Here is a 26337-nt window from a genome sequence, read left to right as displayed (position 1 = left end):
CCCCCTCCTCCTCCCCCTCCTCCTCCTCCTCCTCTTCCACCACCCACATCGCCTAAACCAACTGTTCACCCTAAAAAAAAGCCCATAGTTGCTGCTTCCCAGGCTCCAGCTACCACAGGGCCACCGCTGGCTGATACTGTCACTTCCACAGCGGTTGAAGCTGTCCCCAAAATGGATGGTTTACCTGCAGCAAAGCTGTGCACTGCCATACCCCCTCCAGTCCCTCCAAAGCCTGCCTCCATTCCATCTGGACTCGTATTCACGCACAGACCTGAGCCCAGCAAACCACCCATTGCCCCCAAACCAACAGTTCCTCAGCTCCCAGGAGCTGCGCAGAAACCGAGGGACACACAGCCTAAACCAACAGGCCCACTGTCAGCTTCTGGCATGATCTTGAGTCTAGAGACATCTGTGGATTATACCTTACCTTCCCCCACCTCCCCACTATCCCCCCACTCTAACAAATCCTCACCAAGGTTTGCCAAATCCCTCATGGAGACTTACGTGGTTATTACACTGCCTTCAGAACCCGGGACGCCCACTGAGTCCACAGCTAGCCAGGCAGTTACCAGTTGGCCCCTGGGGGAACCCCCACTGGAGCTGGTTTCCTCTGAACCCGTGTTTTCAGTACCCCCTATGAGTGCTACAGAAGTCCCAGGTTCTCAACCAGCCCTGTGTCTCTCAGGAGCTTCAGAGGCCTTCTCAGCTGCCCCTGTGGTAATGCTGTCATCATTTCAAGGACCTCCCATGTCAGGTCCACAGTTTCTTCCAAGCGAGGTCTATAAGGCAGAGGCTCCAGCAGCCAGACGTACCCTTCCCAGTGCTGGTGCTGGCAGTGTTTCCATACCAATTCCTCCAGAGCCTCTTGCTCTAGATAACCTACACTTAGAGAAGCACAAGGAAAATGGAAAGCTGCCACTTGTTGGTGATGCCATTGATTTGCGTACCATACCCAAAGTAGATGTGGAAGCAACTGAAAAATGCATGGATCTTTCTGCATCTGCAGTGGATGTGAAAAGACAGGCCATGGTGAATGACGTTTATGGGAGACAAATAAGTGCCATTCAGCCTTCTGTCATCAATCTCAGTGCAGCGTCAGGGGTGGCTCCAGTCTCCCTGGAGCCTGAGACAGCGACAGTTGTAGCATGCACAACTACTACTAGTTATACCTCAGGCATAGAAAGCCTGCTGAGCATAGAACATGTGACTCCAACCCCACTGCAGCTCACCACATCAAAGCATGCTGAGCCCCCATACATGCTACCTGGGGGCCAGGCCTTCCCAGCACTTAGGGAGGAAGCACCAATAAATTTGTCTCTAGGTCCTTGTGCACATGCAGTCACATTGGCTGTTGCAAAGCCTGTCACTGCTCCTCCTGTTGGAGTCACAAATGGATGGACAGATAGCACGACCTCCCAGGCAGTCCCAGATGGGGAAGTGGTGGATCTCAGCACAACAAAGTCTCACAGAACTGTTGTAACCATGGATGACTCTACTTCAGGTGTGGTGACCAAAATAATAGAAGATGATGAGAAACCTGTTGATTTGACTGCAGGAAGAAGGGCCGTGTGCTGTGACATGGTCTATAAGTTCCCTTTCGGGAGGAGCTGTGCAACCCAGCAGCCTGCAACCACTCTTCCTGAGGATCGCTTCGGATATAGGGATGACCACTATCAGTATGACAGGTCTGGGCCATATCCTTATAGAGGGATTGGTGGAATGAAAGCCTCTATGTCCGACACTAATTTAGCAGAAGCTGGACATTTTTTCTATAAAAGTAAGAATGCTTTTGATTATTCTGGAGGTTCTGATGCAGCAGTAGATCTAACTTCAGGGAGAATATCCACAGGTCAGTATGATGCAGCCACAGACCTGTCCTTGAAATATTATGGTGTTCCTCATCTCATTTCAGGATGAAAATGTGGTCTCCATTCCAGTTTTGTTACATTTTCTCTTTCTTTGGAGGTTCTGGCAACATAATTTGGAGTACATGTGCGCTTCTGTTTTCTTCATTTATTTTTATTTGTCCCAATCAGAGTCGCCTGCATGCGCCTGCATGTTCAACATTGCTTTTGTTCTGCACCTGATTAGGTTACCCTGTGGATTTGCATGCCATCCCATTCATTGTATTCGTCAAGATGAGAGGGTTCGCAAACACAAAAACCATCCTTGTGAGAACTGGACTATAACTGTACCCTGTGTTTCAGGTGAGGTAATGGATTATTCAAGCAAGACTACAGGTCCGTATCCAGAAACACGACAAGTCATTTCAGGAGTTGGGATTAACACTCCGCAGTATTCCACAGCAAGAATGACTCCACCACCAGGACCCCAGTATGGTGCGGGCAGTGTTTTGCGGTCATCTAATGGTGTTGTGTATTCTTCAGTAGCAACTCCTATCCCCTCGACCTTTGCTATCACCACACAGCCAGGTTCCATTTTCAGCACGACTGTAAGGGATCTGTCTGGTATTCACACGACCGACTCAGTGACTTCATTGTCTGCCCTGCACCAGGGCCAGCCCATGCCCAGATCCTATTTCATAACCACAGGTGCATCTGAAACCGACATTGCAGTAACTGGGGCTGACATCAGTGCCAGTTTGCAGACAATTACTATGGAAGCTCTGGCTGCAGAGGTAATTGACTCCGTTCCCACTTTGACCACAGCATCTGAAATGTTCACTCAAGTGGTAGGAGATGAAGGCACTCTTTTAATTGTCCCTGAGGAAGATAAGCAACAGCAGCAACTTGACTTGGAGCGTGAGCTCTTGGAACTGGAGAAGATCAAGCAACAGCGCTTCGCTGAGGAACTGGAGTGGGAGCGTCAGGAAATCCAAAGGTTCCGAGAACAGGAAAAGATCATGGTTCAGAAAAAGCTGGAGGAGCTGCAGTCTATGAAGCAGCACCTACTCTACCAGCAGGAGGAAGAGCGTCAGGCCCAGCTCATGATGAGGCAGGAGACCCTGGCTCAACAGCAGCTGCAGCTGGAGCAAATCCAGCAGCTGCAGCAGCAGCTTCACCAGCAGCTGGAGGAGCAGAAGATCCGCCAGATCTATCAGTACAACTATGACCCTTCTGGAACGGCTTCTCCCCAGGCACCTGCAGAGCAGGCTATCCTGGAAGGTCAATATGCAGCCCCTGAAGGCTCTCAGTTCTGGGCCCCGGAGGATGCAACCACAACAGCCTCTGCAGTGGTGGCCATTGAGATCCCTCAGAGCCAGGGCTGGTACACGGTGCAGTCTGATGGGGTCACCCAGTACATCGCCCCGCCTGGCATCCTGAGCACTGTTTCTGAGATTCCTCTGACCGATGTTGTTGTCAAAGAGGAAAAGCAGCCGAAAAAGAGAAGCTCTGGAGCCAAAGTGCGGGGCCAATATGAGGAGCTAGGGGAAGGTGCCGGGGAAGATCCCCGGGGTTTTAAAAAGATCGTGGACAGTGGTGTCCAAACAGATGATGAGGATGCCACTGACCGGAGCTATGCCAGCAGGAGGAGGAGGGCCAAGAAGAGTGTGGACACCAGTGTCCAGACAGATGATGAGGACCAGGATGAGTGGGATGTGCCGACCAGGGCAAGGAGGAAAGCCCGCACGGGGAAGTACAGTGATGGTGGTGCCGAGGCGGACAAAAGCAAAGCCCCCTCCAAAGTCGCCAGCATTGCGGTCCAGACCGTGGCTGAGATCTCTGTGCAGACTGAGCCTGTGGGAACCATACGGACCCCTTCCATACGAGCCCGAGTGGATGCCAAGGTAGAGATAATTAAGCACATTTCAGCACCTGAAAAGACTTACAAAGGGGGCAGTTTAGGATGTCAAACAGAAGCAGATTCAGACACACAGAGCCCTCAGTATCTGAGTGCCACTTCTCCTCCCAAAGACAAGAAGCGCCCAACACCTTTAGAGATTGGTTACTCATGTCACCTCCGGGCAGACTCCACCCTGCAGCTGGCTCCTTCCCCACCCAAATCTCCAAAAGTCCTTTACTCACCCATCTCTCCACTCTCATCAGGCAAAGCCTTAGAATCAGCCTTTGTACCTTATGAAAAGCCCCTCCCTGATGATATCAGTCCACAGAAAGTACTGCATCCTGACATGGCCAAAGCTCCCCCAGCAAGTCCTAAGTCAGCCAAGATGATGCAGCGGTCTCTGTCTGACCCCAAGCCTCTGAGCCCAACTGCAGACGAGAGTTCCAGGGCTCCTTTTCAGTATACCGAGGGCTTCACGGTAAGAGTGATTCTGTTCAGTTAGAAAACTGTGTGCGTTGATGCTCGTGTTGTGTTTGCAGACCTCAGAAGGTAACCAAACAAATAGAACACAAAATACCAGGGAGAACTGTAAGGTTAGAGATGTGGGAAGAAAACAGAAAAGCATGTGCTCCTTTGTGGCCAAAGGAGCAAAATAGATGAGGCAGAATGAGGAGGAAGTTCGTTCTTTTATGAATTGATGAAATTGCACGTTTCATTTTAATATAGAATTCTCTCAAATATCCATTGTAGACTGGAGTCAGTGATGCACTTTGAGTGTAGTCCCATGTGTAATGGGGTGCACATTGAATAGGAGCAGACGGGGCCGGGGGAGCATTCTCTGACACCATGGGCCACGGGCTTTGCACCCTGTTCTCAGACACAGCATTGGCCAAAGCAGATCATTTATTGCTCAGAAGAAAGGGTTTGTGGCAGGTGACATTGTAAAGCATCAGCATTGTCCATCCATGCTTATTAGGTTCCTGGTGGATTGCTTGACCTAGCTCAGGTGAGCCTTGATCATAGTGATTATAGGAGAAGAAAAGAATTTTTACATTAAAGCAATATAGATTAATTATTTTCTGCAATCATAGATATTCTTTAAGGGAAACAACATTCAGAGATGTATGAACCATAATCATAAAGATTACTATAACTGAGAATGAAAAATAATCATCCCTAAAATGTATGTGTCATAAAGAAAATATGACATATAGCTGCTCAGAATGTTACTGACAGGCATGTTGACACCAGGTGAATTCAGGACAGACCTTCTACTCAAATTAGCAGAGGCCCTAGTGTACCAGTTTCTGAACACTAAAGATTTTCAGTACATACTTCTGGAATATTGTTATATTTTCACTGACCCATATGTGTGCAGCATCGGCTGTGGGCTGAAAAGTAGGCCATTATCTATAACAGTAGGTGGATTTGTAGGTATGTAGACGTATCAATCACCATATAGATGCCCGCATGAATTCACTAGTTTTACAATGGAATTTTGATATGTTCTTTCTTAGCCTGTATGTCTTAAAATTGAAATTGTCCTCCTGTGGAGGACTGAGGTTGAGAAACCTCAGAGGTTGCAGTGAGTGCGCAGAGTTCCTTGCACATAGCTTTGTGTCTGCAATGAAATCTGCAGAGAGACCCCAGCTCAGTTACAATGAATAGATATTTATTGTTTCATCTCTGGCCTGTAAGGGCACTTACAGAAGTTATATAGAAAGTGCAAAAATACATTTTCACCATTATGTAAAAAGTAATAGGTTTTATTACTTAATTTATTATGTAATAGTAATAGGTTTCTAGGTTTCTGACATTAGAAAGACTAGGCATTTCTAGGCTTTTTCAGTTTCCACTGATGACATACTTCATCTCTCTGTGCTCTTAATCAAATGACCAGTTAAGGAAGACAGTCAAGTTACCAATATATTTCTTTGTAGTATTCACTTTGCACTTGAAAATATGCAAATAAAGATACAATGAATGGTAAAGGTTGCATTACTGATTATACCAGCATTACTGGTAAAATGCTCATCTAGTTGTAACATAGTTGGGTAGAATTAATGAACATGACTGGGTCTGAAACACCCAGGGTGCATGGAGCTTAGGTATGTAATATAGGAGTTCTTCCAACAGGCCACATTCAGTGTGTACTTTAATGGTAACACTTGCATATGAACTCATCCACTGTGTTACTCTATGCATTAAGAAGATTGTTATATATGCAATTAAAATTTCCTATAACTTTAGGTACTTTAAGAGGTAAATTTTATAAGTGGTTTCTTCTCAAATATCTAGAGAGATATTGAGTTTATTTTAAAAAAATTTCTTAGTTGTAAATACGGCTAAGTATTAAACAGAATAATTCCCTAAGTGATCAACATCATGATATAAATCAAATTTAAGTCTAGCTGACTACTGTAGTTTACAGACTGTTAATTTTCACAGTGCAATAAAATTGGAAAAAATATCACCACTCAATAGGCCCGGGGTCAGCAGGACACTCATGCCATTTGAGAGATGGGGTCAGCAGCAGTGGTGAACCTTTCAGAGCCATCTGTGATGAACAGTGGACTCCTTGTGATCTGGCCTCTCATAGTCAGGTCTCTGTGAGCCAGGAGAGTGACTTTCTGGGTGGACCTCAGGTGCTGCTGCTCCAGGAGGCATCATCAGGTCAGGATGCTTGAGACATTTCTCAGGAGGCCCACTGACGGCCCTGCCCATCTCCAGCCTCATCCGTACGGCCCGGCCCTCCTGTTCTGTCATGAGCCACTTGGGCCTGACCCAGCCCACCTGGATCTCCCTGTAGCTCTCCACATGTCCCTCACACTGGGTAAGGTTTCTGCTCAGACTTCTCCACAGAAGCCCCACAGCTGTCTAAAGTTATGCCTATCATAGCATGTTCACTTCTGACCCCACATGTGTGTGGATTGCTTATTAAATGTGTCTGTGTTTCATTTTTTTCCCAGTAGAATACAAGCTCAACTTATCTATGAGAAAGAACTTTTGGTTCATTGCTGTATTCCCAGTGCCCAGAAAGATACTTGACTTATAGGCTATCTATAATAAGTATTTAATTGCATAAATTAGTTACAGAGAATTCTGTCAACCTGTTTATATTTTAGAGAGTTTCAAAAATTCTTCCCAGCTGGAACAAAACCAGAAGCAGAGCCGGTTCATCCTTCTGGCACATGCTTGGTGGAATTCATTGCTGCGTTATGTATGTCGCTGCCTTCTCTTTGCTCTTCTCCCCCTTTATGCACGTATAACCATAGCCTCTGCCAGAATTGATTTGAATGCAGCATTTTCACGTGAGTCTGTGAGTTATCTCTAGCATCACATGTAAGATGAATTTGCAAGCCTGAGCATGGAGCTGGTTCTTCATGCCCATTCTGTGGCTTCTGCGTGGTGCGGCTGCCCTGCATCAGTGCACCGGGACACCAGTAAGCTCAGGAAGGACAGCCAAGCAAGTGCTGTGCAAAGCTGGGGAGGACAGGCAGGGCCCACTGTGATGAATGACAGCAGACAGTCAGAATGCTTGTGTGGCAACAGAGAGAAGCTGGTCTGTTCTGGATTCATCGCACCGAGTTGCAACATTTATCATGATATCTCTGTCAAGAAAGATGTACTTCAGGTAGCTCGTGTCATGTTAGCGATGGCACCCACTGTTTTGTGCTAGACATGCGCATATGAAATTTTCTTATCTTTGTTGGGTGTAATGCATAGACTATTAAGTAGTAAAATTGTTTTGTGCTATTTTCACACCTGTTTCACAATTTGAGAGCTTTTTTTTAACTATTAAGCAGACTCTTTATTAAAATCTTTTTGTTCTAGAGTTTAAGCCAGGATCCTATTGAAAAGCAGATGGTATTCATGAGCTGATTGTTATAAGAATGTGTTTTGCTTCCCTGGTAGCTGTTTTGGTAGCTATTTTTAAGATTTTTTTTTTTTTGAACCCTTCAGTGTCTGTTTCTGAGCGTAATTCCCATAGCTTAAATTAAGAAATTTTAGGACTGGCCAGATAGCTCAGCAGACTAAAGTGCCTGCATAGGCAGAGGGCAGTGGCCAGGGTTCGATCTCCTGCCTGCAGTGCTGGCCCCGTCCCCAGGGCGCACTGAGACAGCAATTGAGATGGGTGTGGGGGTGCATACCTGTGATCCCAGCACTGGGGAGGCTGAAAACAGGATCGCTATGAGTCGGATCTGTGTAGTGAGACCCTAGAGACACCCTGTACTAAACACATAAAATTTTTTAAAATAAATTTTATTTTTATCAAATTGTTTTTATATTGTTCCAAAATATAAAGATAAGGGATAAAAGTTATGATGTTCAAATTGGTTTAGAAAAATAATACTTAGGGCCTGGGGAGATGGCTCAGTGGAATAAGCCCTTCCCTGGCAAGCGCAAGGGCCTGAGTTCAATCCCTGGTTCTGCACCAAAAAAAAAAAGGAAAAAAGAAAAATAATACTTAGTAGGCATTGTTTTTCATTACCCTTTTTGAAATCAACATAAGAAATCAGTCTATTAAAATTTTGATTAAATCATGTTTTTAAGGGGCCAGGGAGACAGCTCAGTGAAATCAGTGCTTGCCTGGCAAGCACAGGGTCCTGAGTTTGATCCCTGGTACCACCAAAAAAAAAAAAAAAGAAAGAAAAAAAGAAAAGAAAAGAAAACAAAATCATGTTTTTAATTATAATTTTAAAATATTCCATAAACTGTTTCTTGTATTAACTTTCTTTTTTTAATGTATTTAGTACAGGTTCTACAGGGTCTCACTACATAGACAGGACTCATAGTGATCCTCCTGTTTTCAGCCCTCCAAGCTCTGGGATTATAGGCATATGCCATCACACCCAGTCTCAGTCACTGTCTCAGCATGCCCTGAGCCCAGAAGCAGGGCTGGCACAGTGCACTGAGGGTTGAACCCCAGTCCCTACACCTGCCTAAGCAGGCACATTAGTCCACTGAGCTATTTGGCCAACCCTTAAATATCTTTATGACTAAAATTTTGTATGATAAGGTCCAACTGTTGTAAAATTAAAATATAAAAGTTTTTTAAAAGTTTTTTCAATATAAATAGTTTTAAAAGTTTTTTCAATATAAATAGCAATGAAATAATTTAGAGTCAATAATGAAGAGTGTATTAATAATAAATAAATGCGTATGTCCAAGTTGTCAGAGAGTAAAAACTCAGAAAACTTCATGTTAATCTCCATTTACTGTTTAATAGTTAGTACTTGCTTTTTCACAGCCAATTTTTAAAATGAATTTTTAACCAAATCTTTGTATAGTGAAAGAAAGAACATTTTTGCTATTTTTTCCAGACATCCATAATTCAAACTGTGTAGGTGATTCTAAGAAACACATTTCTGTTCTTCTTGTTACACGAAAGGCCAGTCTGGAAGGTCACAGTGGATGCTCCCACATGCCACCTTAACAAAAGGAAGTTCTGGTTCACCAGGCATTGATTATTACTGGCATAATTTATTGAAATGTGACATTATTTAACATTAATTATCTTCTGAAGTATTTTATCACATTGATTTCATACCAATTCACCTCATTTTTTATTTTTATTTATTATGTATTTAGTAGAGAGTCTACAGCGTCTTACTACACAGATCATACTTGTAGTGATCCTCCTGTTGTTTTTTGTTTTTGTTTTTTTTTGTTGTTTTTTTTTTTGATCCTCCTGTTTTCAGCCTCCCAAATGCTGAGATTACAGGCATGCACCACCATGCCCAGTCTTAATCATCATCTCAGCATGCACCAGGGGTGGGGCTGGCACAGCATGCTGGGGATCAAACCCCAGCCCCCATATCTGTCTAAGCAGGTGCTTTAATCTGATGAGCTATCTGGCCAGCCCTCAATTCACCTCATTTTTAAATTTTGAATAGTAGTGAAATTTGTAGTTGGCTCTAGAAAAAAGCTATACACACAATCTCTCTAATACTTGTCTTCCAAACACACACACACACATATACCACATGCACACACCGTTATGTATGTTCATGTTTCTACTAGTTACTAATTATGTAGGATTTAATAATGTGTTGTATTAGCTAATACTGAGGAAAAACTTAATAAGCAACTACAAAGATTATAAAAATCAGGAGAAATTAAGGGCATATTTTGAGGTAAAATTTATATAATGTCATAATAGTATATTCCAATAATTGACATCCACCATCAAATATACATTATTTTGGGCATATATCCATAAACATTACAAAGTACACATATAATGCATAAAATACTTAGAGAGTTTTGTAACCTTATGTAACTAATAAAGTGTTTCAAGGGGAGGGTGGTGTGACCAATCTGTAATGCCAGCATTTTAGGAGGCTGAGGCAGGAAGATCACAAGTTTCACCCCAGCCTCTGCAACTTAGCACCTTAGTAAGACTTTGTCTCAAAATAAAAATTGAGAAAAAATACTGGAGATGTAGCACAGTGTAGAGACCTTGTGTTCAGTGTCCAGAAGTTCAAAAAGCAAAACTAAACTAAACTAAAATGTTTCACCTGCTGCTGCTTGGTGAAGGTACAAATCTTCAATTCCTGCCAAGTTCACCTTTTTCCATACTTTAAAGATGAGGATTCGGAAGTCCAGGTCAGTATCCCCATCCTGTGCACCTGCTCGGCACCAACCCCCTTTGTTTAATGAAACCCAGCTAGTCTTGCAGACTTGCATTTGCTACTCTGTGAATCGAATTGTGTGTGGAGGTTTTAATCAGGAGAGCCTGTGGTAGGGGAGCCTGGGGTGGGGAAGCTAAGGCTTCAGCGGGTGGCCACGAGCTGAGCAGCAGCACAGTCTGGAGTCACCAGCAGGGAAGGTCTGCGGTGAGCTCACCCTAAGAGCAAATTGCGAAAGCCTTTGAAATAATTAGCTTAATCACTGAAAATAATAGAAGAAATTATTAAACTAGACTATAGAACTGCTATTTCAGTATTTTGCTTGACAAAACAGAGGCAGCCAGTATATAATGAGGTGACAGATTAAGCTTAGCATGATGAAAAACAAAAATTTGGAAAACTTGAAGCTAAATGTGACTGTCCTTGTCATTCCTCATCTGCTTTGTCCCCAACAGAATGATTATGAGAGTGTGGAAAGAACATAGACATTGCTGTGCCTCTGTGCTAAAGCATTCTAGCTGCATGAACACATCACTCTTAAAGGGCTGACCCAGATTTTCAGCTTTGATCTCTCAGTAGGATCTTTTAGCATGACAGGGACAAAGGCAAGTGCCCACTGTTTTTTCTAACAAAACTCAGCTGTCATCACAGACCACCTTAGTCTCAGGAAGAAGGACTACTTTTATAATATAGCCATTTCATTTTAAACCTTGAGCTGAACTACAGTTTGGCGTGCAGAGCATTTCATAATATCTCACCAACAACTCATCATCACAACATTAAATTTCCTTCTGACGTAAATGAATGGCATGAATTTGCTCAGCATAACATAGGTATTAAAGTGACATAAACAGCTCCAACAAGAAGGACAGTGGTATTGCATTTGGAAAAAGTGCATTCAAATATTCAGCAGGCCAAAAGTGCAGATCTCTTTGATTATACAGTTGCAATAGAATTTAGTGATCCATTCATTCCTACCTTTGTTCTCCTGATAGTGCCTGCGTAGAACTGAGAATTGAAGGGAAAAATTAACCACCTAAAATTGCATTTAGTAAAATTGCTATGTTTTTATAAGCCCTTGAACTTTATCTTCTAGAGAAATCAGTGAACTATTTCTTGACACTAATTTAATTTTTCAGCCCTTAATCAATTCTCAAATAAACAAGAGCTTCTGTAGTTTATATGGAATATAGGTCATGGCTAAGTATTTTACAAGAATGCCTCAGTTTTGACTTTGTTTGGGGGGAACTATTTCACATGGTTTAGATTTATGAAGAAATATTTCATGCATTTTCATACATGGCATATATAGGAAACTTTTAACTGCTCTAATGCCATGTTTTCAGGTTGCTTTCTAGGCTAAGAAATAATCATTCAACAAGAGAAAAAACAAGAGATTCCTCTGATTTTGTGGTTAGGTGTTTCAAGAATCTGAAAGTAAAACATATTTGTTATTCCAAGAGGATTTAGTGAGGGGTTGGGCCCCTATGAAAATAATGATCACATTTGCCCTAGCCTTTCACTGATAGTTATTGAATCATTTTTCATAGTTTTTAATGATCTTATACTCCCGAGACACAGTCTATAGCAGTCATAATTCCAATGTTTCATATACAGCAAGGTAGCCTATTTAGACTTAGACGTTGTCATATGTGAAATAGAGTTAATTTGGTTCTGATGAGGCAGCCAGTATATAAATACTTTATAGCACTGCTGGAAAGGCTGTAGTCACTAGTTACAGTTCAATACCTTCTCCTCAAGGGCGCTAATTCACCAGTAGGGAGCACTCAGTGCTTAGCACCCTTGTGCGTACAAGAGTGCAGAAGAGGAGGTGAGAGAAAGAATTTTCTTTTTAATTTACATTCATGTCTCAATTCTTGGAAATTTGTCTTAGCTTTATTTCACTTTACCTACATGTATGGTCTAGCCCGTTTTCTGAAAAAAAGGCTGTAATTGTTGTCTTACCGTGACATATAAGCAGTGTAGCTCTATAGGAAGGTCACAGTGGAGGTCTGTATGCATAGCAGTCTATGTCCTCAGGCAGCGCTACCACATAGAGGTGGATGCTAGAGAGGAGCAAGTGACCGCGTCTGCTCCTCGCAGGGCTGGACCTGCTGCTGGCCTCTGCCCCTTGCCACAGCCGTGCAGGCCGCCAGCGCCTGTGAACCCCTGCAAGCCTCTTTTGCTCTCGCGGCAGGCTCCTTGCTCCAGCCAAGGGCGTGCAACCCGGAGCTGCCCCATGTGTCTTGAAGAAGAGACTGAAAAAGATTGATTTTGGATTTGGGAATGACTTCAAGATGTGAAGTTAAGTGGGAAGGAAAGGGGGATAACAGACAAATTTGAGTGCCTTTTCTCCTAGGAAATGGAATGAAACAAAGATTAAGTACATGTACCTTCTCCCCTAGAAATACATGTTCCTAGTGAAAGGTAAAATATGGCAACGCAGTGTTTTCTGGTGACGTTGGCCCATCGCAAGCTCTCAGAGTCCTTTGAGGAGAGCAACACCCTTGTAAGTCTGACTCGGGGTCCAGAGCTGTGCTTTTCAGTGCCCTGTTCTTAGCATTGCCTCCGCTAGACAGACAGGCAGGCAGACAAGGACAGCTTGCTGGTGGCTGCCACTCAGAAGACCCCTTTTATCCTGATGTGGCTAGACTACCTGATACGTTCAAATGTGCTGCTTTCTTGTTTTGTGAGAATATCGACAGGTGTTCTCACTCTTTAATCACATGAAGACAGCTCCGTATTAGACTCCAGATGCCCTCTAGTGAAGCACAGAACAGTCTGGGTGGATCTGGCTAATCACATGCAGATGGAGTGTGCTCTCCCCCTCAGTAACAGTGGCTAAAACAGAACCTGGTGGTGGCTAAGTATATGCTAATTATGAAAAGTAAAACTATAGATTGTTTCATATTTAGCATGAGCATGTAAGATATGCAATGAGATTCTATTGCCAAATTCAGATAAGTTTCTAAAAGCGTATCAGAGCATAATTTCTCAAATGGGAAGCATTTTATAATTTATTTTATAATATTCTAAGTGCCACTGTACAAAACTTTTGATTGATAATTTTAAATCTTTTCTCATATTTTTTGCCATTTGTGTTTCTTATTTAATGCCTAAGACCTTTATCCAGTGTTTAATTGGATTCCTTAGGAAGAGTAGTTTATACAAGTCATATTTTAATATTTAATGTGCCAAAAGAGCTAATGAAGTAGTCACTGTTTTAACAGGTCAATTAATGGGTGGATGAACATGTGCAATGATTTCAGAGGGGCACTGAGCCAAAACTCCTCATTATTAATGACACCTAAACCATGCAATTTATTTCTCTAAGTAATAAAATACTATGACCCCCACAAGCACACAAAACAGATTAGTAAAGATTACATACATCAGACAGGGATCTACTTTTTTAAACTTATGGGGAATAATGCACTCATTTAGGAGTTACAGGGCTGGCCAAATAGCTCAGTGGATTAAGCATCTGCCTAAGCAGGGGCTGGGGCTTTGATCCCCAGGCCTGCTGTGCTGGCCCTGCCCCTGGGGCACACTGAGACAGTGAATGAGACTGGGTGTGGTGGCGTGCGCCTATAATTCCAGCTCTTGGGAGGCTGTAAACAGGAGGATTACCATGAGTCCGATCTAGTAGTGAAAACCTGAATATCCTATAAACCCTTCCCTAAAATACAAAAAAATAAAAAAGCACAAATAAAAAAAAGAATCACAGAAAATTCAAAGGGCGATCATTTGACAACTGTATTTTATCAAGGAGCCTCAAAATTTAGACCGTGATACCATCTTCAAGTACAAGTCACTGTGTATTTGGATATTGAAAGCATAATTGTGTGATGTCTTGTGACTTGTTGGGAGTGTTTTTCATGTCTTATATAACAGGAATATGCAGTAAGTGGAGAGCACTGTTGCCCCTCCAAGGCCCAGGCAGCTCTGAACTGGGCCATGCGCCTGAGTGTGGCTCTACCAGCTGAAAAGACACATTGGGCCCAGGGCACAGTGCATCTGCTAATGTCTCTTCTTTGTGAAAGTAGCCAGCAGGAAAAATACTTGAAATAATTTTCACTGAAAACCTTAAGCTAGAAAATTGAAACTCATGACAGATTTCAAAAGACAAAAGTGCTATGGTTCCAACTAAACTCTTAAAGTATTTTGGGGACAAGGAAGTGAGCCCTGGAGTTTCATTAATAGCCTGATGAATTGTCCTCCTTTCCTGGAAGCAACTCAAACACTGGTGCTGTCTTACAAGGCAGGAAGTGTCCGTAGTCATGGATGCACTGAGAGAGTCTGTCAGAAGGAGCACACTGCCCAGGAGAATCTGAGCCATTCTGTGTTAGCAAGGGAGCAGGTGTGTGTCCAGAGGCCATTTGGTAGGGAAGGCCAATGAGACATTAGTTATTTATTTCCATACCTCAAAGATAATTTTAAAATATGAAAATGTAAAGGAATACAACTGTGACACATGCCTGTAACCCAAGCACTCTGGGAGGCTGAGGAAGTTCAAGCTCAGCCCTGGGCAACTGAGCAGAAATAAAAAAGAAAAAGGGCTGGTCATCTACCTCAATATGTAAACACTCAATTCAATCCTTAGTACTAGGGGAGAAGAGAGGAAAGGAGAGTGTGAAAATTTCAGTGAATCTTTTTTCTCCCCATTAATACCTTTGCATCAACAGTGCCATCAAGTGTTTCATCTGCCTGTGTCCTTGTCCTTTGACTGCACCTTTGGGTCAAAGCTGAGGTCTCACACCCAGATCTTCCATGTTTTGTTGTATGTGTGACAGCAGGGGCCCAAGTTCTCCTTGATCTCTGCTCTTCACTCTGAAGTTCATCTTTGGAAATCTTCAGTCCCCATGCAGTCTGTTCTTTCCCCTACTTGCTTTCAGACCTGAACATACTTGAAAATTACCTAACTCAGATGGGGCTCACACTTGGACGTGGCGCACACTCATGCAGGTCACCTTCCCTCTTTGCTACCTATCTTGTGTCTGTCAAGTTCAGCCGCATTCTCCTCCTCCATTACAATGTCCATTCTGTCCCTGTTGTCACCACTCTCGTAATCCAAGGCTGACCACTGCAGATGTCCCCTCAACTCATTGATTTCACAACACTGGTTTCAGAAAGTACCCAGATGTGTCCAGTTATTTTGGTCTTCTCATGTGTGTCAGCCCTCTTGATCACCTCCAGAGGATGCCGTGGTGGTGGGAACACTGAATGAAAGCTCACAGTCACCAGTTCTGTGGGACCTCCCCTGCCAGACACGAGCATAAGCTTGGCCTTCTCAGACTGCTCTCTTGTCTCCTGTCTGACTCAACTGTCCTGTAACTCATCTCAGTACTGAGGCTGTGGGAAGCGCTGGTTACTGGATCCACAACCATCTTGCTTGTGGGCCAGAGCAGCTTTTGGCTCTGCCCTGTGCCATCCTCTCTACATGCAGTCATAGTGCCAGCCAGCTTCATATTGTCCACAGCTGCTCCAGGGCCAGTCAGCCCTGTGTCCTGGGGCTCCTCCCCTTAAATGTCAGCTGCATGCAGGGGCTTGCTTTCAACGAGCAGAATGTGGAAAACACAGTGAGGTCACTTGCAAGATAAGGTGACAGGAGCCCCTGGTCCTCTTGGCTTTGAATTCTGGAAACTCCCCAGCCCAGCCCTAGTCAGCCCCAGGCCCCAGCCTTGGATAGCAGCTGAGCCTGCCTGGATTAACAGCCTGCAACAAGACAGGATAGCTAAAGCTGACAGCCCGGGGTAAGAAAGGTTCTGGTGAATTATTGGTCAGCAGTGGAGAAGGAGCAGTGTGCCATCTAAGTGCCCTGTCTACAAATAGGATTCTAGGAATGGTTCACCTTGAGTCTCCTCATTTCCTGAACTCAAACCCTGCCATGTGCAGCAGTGTAACCTGAGTGAGTCATCTGAGCTCCTCAGATCTGAATTCCTGCCGTCCTAAAGTGAGGATAAAGACATTGTCTGGGTCCGGCCAAAGAGCTCAGTGGATTAAAGCACCTGCAAGCCAGTTGATCCTCGGCCTGTGGTGCTGGCCCCACCCTCAGAGCGCACTGAGCAGCAGTCGAGACTGGACGTGGTGGTGTGCACCTGTAATCCCAGCTCTTGGGAGGCTGTAAACAGGAGAATCACTAGGAGTCCGATCTATGCAGTGAGACCCTGAACACCCTGTAGACCCTTCCCTAAAAGAAAGAAAGAAAGAAAGAAAGAAAGAAAGAAAGAAAGAAAAAAAAAGACAATGTCTGTCTTATAAGGCTCCTGTAAATTGACAAGGGTCCCAGAGTCTATACCCTTAGTGCTGAGCATGTGTTAGCTGTGGCCCTCCAGCCACTCCCCTGCGACATCTCCTTGTCCTGCGCTAGTCAAATAACTCTTCATGCAGTTTCCTTCTACTGTTGTTCCCGTCCTATTCATGCTGCACTTGGGCCAGAAGGCTTGTCATACGTGAATGCTGGGAATGCAGTCCTTGCCGTCCAGTGTTTCCCCATGGAATCAGGCGAAGTGCAGGCACGTCTGCGCCACCAGCAGGCAGCTGCTCCTTGCTCAGCCCACTGGAGGCTTGGCTGCACTCTCAGTGCTCAAAGCACAGCTTGTCGCGTGCCATTGTTCTCACCCAGCTCTGGACCCCTGTGAGGGAGCGCCCCCAGCTAGCGCCTAGTCCCTGGCACTTGGCGTGTGTGTCATTAGCACCTTCTGGCTTATTCTCTGCATCTCTCCCATGAGGCCAGGGCCATATGGCTCTGACTCACTTGTTTCCCTGAAGTGAAAACAATGCTTGCTTCTCACTGAGGTGGGTGCTGAGTAAATAGGAGCAGGATACTGAGCCAGGGGCCGCCAGCACAGGGAAGGTAGGGGAGGGCTGGGAAATAAGCTGGGAGGGGCAGGGCCTGGGGATCTATAAGGAGCGACTCCGAACGGTGATTTCAGTGTACTTTGTCCATTCACATACACCTTATCTGATTAAATGGATGTTCTCTATCAAGAGATGTCATGTCTGTGTAAAAACATTTTAATATGTAAATGCTTAAAATAGATATTTATACAAATAGATCACATAGTAGGGAAAGAAATGAGAATTTAAAAAACAAGTACCACTTTTAGAGTAAAACAAGTAGTTTCCCAGTATCCACACCCAGTATCATTTTAGCTTTATTTTCTTCTCATATCTCTTTTCTCTTTTAGGTACTGTATTTTTCTCCATTCAGCCCTTTACTTTTAAGCAAGCTTTCTCTTTGCCTGTCCTCTTCTAAGCCTAAAGATTCCACATGGTTTTGATTTGTTTTCTTCTCCTCCACCCTGACAACCTGGTGGGATGTCTGTCTTCACATAGGAAACACAGGAAGCGAAGCACACAGGTGATTTTGTTACTAAGACCAGTATGCAGAAACTCCATCTGGGAAAGAGCTCGGACTTTAGGCGTCGGGAGAGAGAAAGCCTCCAGCCTGCAGAGCTTCAGGAATGGGGCTGTCTTCTTAGACTGGGGTAAAGGTTAGGACTGGAGGCCAGAAGCCAAAGTGTAGATCAGTCAATAAGAAATGCTACAGAAATCAGTTGGTGCATTAAACTTCAGTTACATTGGACATTAGCTGCTACTTTTGTAGAAATAAACTGAGTGTTTGTTTGTTATGCTGACGTTTACCATCTGCGAAATTTGTGTCTCTTAAAATTTGTTTGATAAATTTTAATAGTAAAATATACCATTTGCTTATTTTCTAAGAATATGATTATCATTTCTGCACTTAGAATCTTCAGTGTGTCTTCTTGCTTCCATAATGAAATCTAAATTCTTTGTAGTGTCCAAGACCCATGTGACCAACACATCCCTCTCTAGCGTCACACCTGCTATTTCCCCTTCCCACCAAGCATGCTGCTCCCCTGTGCACCAGGCATCAGAGGTCCGGGGACAGAGGCACCCCTGTGTTCAGTCCTTATCCTACCCACACGTCCTCCTGTCGAGACTCGCCTGTGTAGGCCTAGGGTTTGTTTGAGAAATCCCACACAAGTTGTCTGTTCAGATAGCTAACATCCAAGTCCCTCCCTCTATAGTACCTAAGAGCAAAGTATAAGATTTCAGTGTAAAAGTCATCACATTCAGTTATACATCTCAAAAATCTGTATTTTTAAGCTCTGAAATATGCAAGAAGATATCAGTAATGCAAAGGTCATTCATCTTTCTGTTATAATGGAGTAGCACAGGACATAGTACCACACAGAGATTCTATAAGTCCTTATTGGGTGGACAGACAGACAAAGAGAGTTCTCCAAGGTCAAGTATTTAAGGTATCCATCTCATATTAGATTTCTCAACAATGACTCCAGCTAATTTCAAAAAATAATTTTTTTAACATATGTTCTAGAAATATCAAAAAGTATGTACAGAGAACAAGGAATAATAGTTTTTAAAATATCGGCTAAGTGTGAAAACACTGTAGCTAAATCTTGTATTAATTCTGTTCACCTTCTCATAGTTATGATCTGCTTCCTCCAAACCATTAAGTGGATCATCGATTTTATGCAGTCAATAGAACACATCATCTTAACACATGATCCTTATTTAGCATATAATCTAATGTAGAATTCTGAAATTTAGATTATTTGTATTTTTTAAAAGTTTGAAGTTTAAATTGCATTAAACTTCAGCATTAGCATGAGATAAACATGGATTAAATCCTAGCTATGCCAGTTATTAGTAATGCTAGTAGTTGCCAAAATTGTATAAATTACAGCCAATTTGTACAAGGCCTCTAAAGTTAAAAATATCTAACACAGGGCTGTCCAAATAGCTCATCAGATTAAAGCACCTGCAAGCAGGCCCAGGGGCCGGTCACTGAGCCTGCCGTGCCGGCCCCGCCCCCCGGGGTGCCCTGAGCTGGCAATTGAGACTGGGCGTGGTGGCATGCACCTGTAATCCCAGCTCTTGGGAGGCTGTAAACAGGAGGATCACCACGAGTCCGATCTCTAGTAGTGAGACCCTGAACACCCTGTAGACCCTTCCCTAAAATACAAAAGAAAAAAACCTAACACATGGAACTGATAGTCATTCTTTCTCATAAGGCTGTGTTAGAGATTTAACAAGATTATTTAGGAAACTCAGCATGTGGTAGGTTTTGATGGGGTTTTGCCTATTAACCTGTCCTTGTGACAGTGCCTTAGCCCAGGTCAGCAATGTCATCGTGCAGACTTTGCCCGTGCCCCCTCCTGTGTCTCATTTACGTCCTCTCACTGTTCCTGATCTCTTTTCCTCACCCATCCCAAACTGCTGCCCTGCCTTTTCGAAGTCCCAGTTCGCGATCCTCAGTCTGTTTCCTGTCATTTGCCCCTCAGCGCACTCACCCTCTGAAGGCGCACTTTCTTGCTCCCACGATAGGCTGCGCCAAAACCTGCCTCCCCTGCCCTAGCAGCGTGTTCTGCACGAGCATTCGTGACTTTGCCAGTGCTCACCCATTTCAGAACCGTCTCTTTTGTTTACACATGGAGCCTACAGTACTCCTCTTCTGTGTGCCAATTAATTTACTGACATTTTAACTATTGTTGCTTATTTTTATTTTTTCTATAAGATTTTTTAATTACCAAATATTTTTCCTATCACTGCATAATTTTTTACTGCATAAATTTTGAATGAATAGAAAAATTTACAAGTTGACCTAAATCATTAACACAGATATAATAAATTCCTTTGCATTAATACCTTGAAATAGGTGTTTCCATTTAGTGGGAGACTTAATTAACAAGATATTCTTTCATTTGTTTGAGTAAACACATTGAATGTCTACTCTGTGCTGATCAAAATGCCATATGATACTGTTTACAAGGAAGAAATCAGAAGATGTGGGCAGGGAGGTAGCTCAGCAGTCTAAGCACCTGCCTGGCACGTTCAAGGACCAAGGTTCAATCCCTGGTACTACATGCTCTGCTAGCCCTGGGCACCAGCCAGCCACTGGAATCAGGTGTGGTGGTTCACACCTATAATCCCAGTGATGGGGAGGCTGAGACAGGAGGATCACTAGCAGTCTGAGCTGTGTAGTGAGATCCTGTACCAAAGAAATAAAATGATTTTTAAAAATCAGAACCTTATATGTTGCTCAATGATGCTATTCTAAATTATATTTTTTGCCATTTTAAGAGATTTTATTGTCAGAGCGCTACTCTGCTTACCCACAAATGGGTGCTAGCTAAAATAACTAGCCTGTGCATGAGAGTCATTCTCACAGACACACATAAATACATGCATTTTAGTCAACAAAGGTCTAATCAATTAAAAATTGTTCAGGTTTTAAATATCCATTCAGGTTGTCCCTCCCCTCTGTGCTTCACTATAAACCTTACCTTCATGGTTTGAAACTTGATCTGCATGTCCTACTTACAAACATGGTGCATAACTCAATTGGCTGTTAGCACAACAAAATACCCAAGGAAGTCTGCCCTATAAAGAAAAGAGAGCAATTTAGCTAGCTGGGTGGTGTCTGAAGCATGGCACTGGTATCAGCTGGGCTCTGGTGAAAATCACGGTGATGGCACCAGAAGGAGGAAGCTGTCATGTGTCCAGGGCAGAGGGGGCCCCTGCAGTGCCTTGCAAGGTGACACCCCATCGACCTAAGAGTTTCCCACTAGGCCCCCTACTAAAGGTTCCGCGCCATCTCTCCACTGTCAAGCTGAGGCCAAATGCTTGACCTCTGGGGTACGACCATGTAACCCCAGCATGTGGTATGCATTTGAATACAGCCACAAGGTGCTTATAACTCAATGTGTAAAAAAAGTTTAAGAGAATACAAATATATATGCATAACAGATTACAAATATAAAAGTACAGGAAAGAACAAGTAGTGAAATTACAGGCAATTTTGCTAATTTTGCAATTTAAGAGACAGAGACACAAAGGAAGAATCAAAAAGATGGGTAGATGAGTGCTGAGCAGATGTTTGGAAGCCTGACAGCGACTTTTTTGTCCTGTAATCATCAGTAGAGAAAGTGAGAGGAGAAGCAAAGACTTAGCAGGCTGACCATTGGCCCTCAGAGATGGCCTAGGGTAAGGAGCCTTCTGACAGTCATTTTTGTTATCCAATTACGAAATGATAAGACACTCAACAGACTGAGACCATAGAAATGTGAAAGTATGAGCGAATAGAGATGGCTCCATTAAGGGAGCAGGCTGCTCACAGCGACAGATAGCTTGATAAGATATATGACGATCACTTCGTGAAAGATGAAGACTTAGCCGAGAACTCCTTAGTGCACTGCTGGCTTCACACCTACCGTTATGCTACAAATTTTAAAAACAATAAGTGAAAACCCAAAGGCAGGTGTACTTGCTCTTCCTATTTAGGGTCCTGAAGATTCATTCCATTGGATGAGAACGAGTTTCAGAAAGAATCCACCTTTCACTAGAGTACTGCTCTAAGTGAATGTGTTATGCAATGTGAATACTGTTTCTGTTGAATTCTTTTTTGTTTGTTTGTTTGTTTGTTTGTTTGTATTGTGACATGAACTCAGGAACTTGTGCTTGCCAGGCAGACCCTTGTGCTACTGAGCTCTATCCCCAGCCACTCCACTGAGGTCTGATTGTGATCACTGTGTAAAGCAGGTTGCTGTAGAGAAAACAAAACCAGAAAGAGAAACAGACTGTGGTCATGATCCTGAAGTACACCAGAGGGCCACCTGAATACAATCCACGCGGCTTTCTTCCCTGGGGCAAGGTCACTAATTTAACAGAAGGACGGAAGAGAAAAATCCATACACAGACATAGACAGATCAAAAACATTCACCTTAATAAAAACCTCTGAAAGTGTTTTCTAATATATTGTACACAGCTCTTGGGAAAGAGAAGGAATTGATTTCTTTGGGACTTTTGAGAAAGTAGAAGGCAAGATCTGTCTGTCGCAATCTGTCGTCACTACGCTTTATCCACTGAGGGACAAACTAGGTTTCTGTTTGACCATTCAGCCAGGAGAGACAACAAGGTGCAGCAAGAAAACAAAACCAACTAGAGCGAGAGGCGCATTAGGGAGCAGCATCAGGCTGGTGTGGGGAGCACCGAGCTCCATTTTCGCAATGCTTACCCGAGAACACTTGTGTCTGTTCTATTAGATATTGTGAAATAGCTTACAAATACGGCTTTAAAATACATTGTCTTTTTATTTTCTTACACTGTATTTTAGTTTCTCACATTTTATTGCCACTGCAATCTTACAAATAGGGAAATAACTTTTTTAAAACAATATAAATTATATTCACACATAGCAAGCTCTTTCTGCGGCAGCGTAGGGTCCAGACTCCCTAAGTCCCCCAGTGAAGGGCTCCGATGACCTGTGCTTGTGGATTTGACAGAGCTGTGTTGCTGGGAGGGGCAGGTTCGTCACTACTCATTGTCCTGATGTTTAGCAGTTGGCATGGCTCTTTGTAGAGTCTACCTCACAGGAAGAATGAGAGGCCTGACCAGAGATGAGGAAAATAAAATCAGTGCTGTATGGTGGAGTATTTTTCTTCTTACTGCGGTAAAAGACAAATCCTTAAAGTAAATGCAGGTGAGGATATGTTCGGATCCACAGGGTAAGGGGCCTTGAAAGGGTCCTCAAGTTCCATGGATTTCCTGGCACAATTAGAGGGTGAAAACCAAATTCTTCCCATCATTGTACCTTATTGTAAATCTTCCCAGCTATGTTTTAAACTTTCTCTTAGCTTCTGGACATATTTTTTTTCTAATTCTTTCTTGAATTATTTTAAAGGTGGCAGGAGTTTCTTGATTGTAAAATTAAACTAGGATATGCAGTGGATCTGCCTTTGTACTTCTAGTATTTAGCTTCTCAGACTACATAATGGTTTTTTTTGGAGGGGGGGAAGGGTCTACAGGGTGTTCAAGGTCTCACTACTAGATCAGACTCGTAGGGATCCACCTGTTTACAGCCTCCCAAAAAACTCAGATTACAGGTGCGTGCCACCACACCCCATCTCAATTGCCATCTCAGTGTGCCCTGAGGGCAGGGCTGGCACTGCAGGCCTGGGATCGAAACCCCAACCCCTGTGCCTTCTTGCAGGTGCTTTAATTCACTGAGCTATTTTGCTGGCACTAAACTACATAATTGTTTTCTTGGGTTTTGTCTTCCTTTTAGCAGCATCACTTTACTCTTATGGTAACAGACGACCAGCACTCTTCCTGCTGGCATTCATTGTTTGCAGTCCTGCTGGCAGTTCCTCACACTTTGACCTTCTAAAGTTTATTCTAGTAGTGGAATCTTGCCTGAGAAATCTCTGAGGTGTCTTAATGTATTTTCCTAGAGCTGAATACTTTATAAAGAAAACAGGTTTACTTAGCTAAAGTTGAAATCAGAAAGTCTAAGATGTAACTGTCCTGCCCAGGAGGTCTCCGGGAAGGGCACACTGTCACACAGTGGTCACTACAGGCTGCAGGAGAAGAAAGGACAGTTACTGTGTGCACCCTGGACCCTGTAGAGGGTGGCCTTGCTCTACACCAGCTTCCTCTTAGGAAAAGTAACCAGACAGGGGCTGACTATAGGGCCATGATACAAATTATGACAGAACAAGAGTCTGATATGCTCTTAGCTTTCTTGGTTTTTCTCAGATCATTAGCGTAATCTGGAGTATCTCTTTCTCTTTTGTCCTTTAATCCATCCAGGTGTCAGTTCCAATGATGAATTCCTTAAAGAATCCATTGTTAAGGCATTGTGATATACAAATAATAGCACTCCACTCATCAGTAAATAAACTACATGACAATAGGTCTATGAACTCTTCCCGAGAATGTTTTCTCATGGATCCCTACGTCAGCAGTTCTCAGCCATCTTCCAGGAGACAGCAATGCGTGGTGACAGTGGGGGTGGCGGTGGTATGCTGATGCTATGTAGTGGGTTGAAGCCAGAAGTCCAAGGACACACACATCCTACAGTGCACAAACAATGTTGCATCATCGCGTACAAGGGCCATTCACACCAGAGGTGATGCTGTGACAGTGGCCATTGCCCCCACATGTTCCTGAGAGGCACATTGCCATGCTCTGTGTGCAGCTCCCTGCCTGTCCACTGCAGCTTTCTATCCCTCTGGCCACACCTGGGCTGGGAACGCTCATAGGAGGCATGAACTGTGCTCTTGAAGCACTGCTAGACGATGTCTGCTGCCTCGCTGTTATCTACACTGACAGTCACATCGTCATCGGAGGAAATTAAACTGGGCTGTTGTGGTTTGCTCCTTGGCAGACTGTGCAGGTCACCGCCTCCTGGGCTCTGTCGCCGCCACTGTGTGTGAGGCCTCATGGCCACAGGTATTTCAACACTGACATGGTCGGTTGACTAGCCTGTAATAGCCAGGTGCTTCATCCTTCCATAAAGAAGAAAGTGGAAGAATTGAGATTTTAATATAGATAAAACATCCAGAATTTTGTTCTTATTTTTCTGTACAGTCAGCCTCAGGATGCTGTAGTTCGATCCCCACAACACTCCAGCCTGCCAAAACACCTGAGGGCATTCGGAGCAAAAAAAAAAAACAAAAACAAAAAACCTTATTTTTCTGTACATCTGTTTCTTCTCGCATTTTGTGCTTGCTGTTTGCATCTGGGGTTTTGCGGTGTATTTCCACCTGCCACTCATGAAGGCATCCCCTTGCCCCAATGAAACTAGGTTCTCCTTGGTGTCTCTCCGGAAATCTGCATGCCACCCTGCTCCCTCCACGTAGAAAACATCCTTCTGTCTGAGCCCTGTGCATTTGTCAGGCCCAGATGTTCTGTCATGTCTGCGTGTCTTTACTGAGATAAAAAGAAAACCCTTTCATTTGGGCCCTGTCATTCCTCTTCTACCGTCATCTAAGTGGCATTCTGATGTGATTTGGTGACTCTGGGAGGGTTACGCTTTATGTATAAAATATCTTGTTCCTTAACAGATTTGGTGGAATTACACTCTTTCAAAGTAAATCTGTGTCCCCACCCAAAAAGTAAAAGACCTAACGCCACATGTTCCAGCCTATTGAAAGTACAAACCTGAAGGAAAATAAGAAATGCTGTGGTTATGATGAGGAGCACTTTTTTCAAACAGCATCTATGGTTTTCTGTGTTTGTAAAATACAAAATACACTTCCATGTCTCTAGAAGTATATCTCTGATACAGACATGGACAGCTGTTGAACACAAGACTGAAGTAGTTCCTTTTTAAAGTCTTCTTAACTGATAAACAAAGATATAAAAATGTACATATGAATGTGACACTGTAAATCTCAACACATGCATACACTGTAATACTTAGTTCAGGCTAAGTTAATTTATGTTACGTAATTACCTCATTTGTCATCTTGTTAGATACTGTCCCAGTATGGGACAATAAGTTCTTCACTGGAAAGTTAAAAGCTCATTCTATCATGTACCTTTTAGTGCCATTATCCAGCACAATGAATTTTATTTTTTTATTTATTTTTATTTTTCCCATAATTTTATTGATAAACAAATAGCAATGAGAGAGTTTCAAATCAAATTGGTACGACAGTTTCAATAATTAACATATTGCACACATTCTTCCTAGTGGTTAATTGCTGTATAGGATGCAGACATGATATCCTATTTACAAATACCATTAGAACAAATCACTCTATTCATTAAGAGAATGTAACTGTATATCTATTCTAACCATTTTGAATACACAGATACAAAATAGTTATTAACCTGTATACCCTTTTTTTGTTAAGTTCTGTTATTTCAATATTATAGGTGTGTAAACTCAGCAAAATATTCTAAAAGAGTACAACAGCCCATAATAGTACTGGGTCTTCCGCTTTACTGGCAATGTCAAAAATTGTTGACTTGAGTCCCCTACAGCTCAGCATAACACCATGGCTTTACTTCTTATATTTGATTTTTATACTTTTCTGTTGGATGGTTAAGACCAAGGTAAAACAGGACCTATGCAACAAGAGTTGTAGCTTTTGGGTCTAAGAAGGTCAGTGAAATCCCCTCAGG

At 43.2% G+C, this 26337-nt stretch overlaps 1 protein-coding gene across 1 annotated transcript in view; it reads left to right on the top strand.

Annotated features, from left to right (window-relative positions):
• Pclo (piccolo presynaptic cytomatrix protein) overlaps nt 1–26337 on the top strand; it is a 488156-nt gene that overhangs the window by 300541 nt on the left and 161278 nt on the right. Inside the window, exons 6-7 of the mRNA XM_023724320.1 lie at nt 82–1849; nt 2208–4222. Coding sequence (XP_023580088.1) covers nt 82–1849; nt 2208–4222 — 3783 coding nt within the window. The remainder of the gene's footprint in view (nt 1–81; nt 1850–2207; nt 4223–26337) is intronic.

The sequence above is a fragment of the Octodon degus genome, unplaced genomic scaffold, assembly GCF_000260255.1.
Source record: "Octodon degus isolate 3935 unplaced genomic scaffold, OctDeg1.0 scaffold00108, whole genome shotgun sequence".
Lineage (NCBI taxonomy): Eukaryota > Metazoa > Chordata > Mammalia > Rodentia > Octodontidae > Octodon > Octodon degus.
Note: the sequence above shows the minus strand (reverse complement) of the source record. Positions and strands in the feature narration are given on the sequence as shown.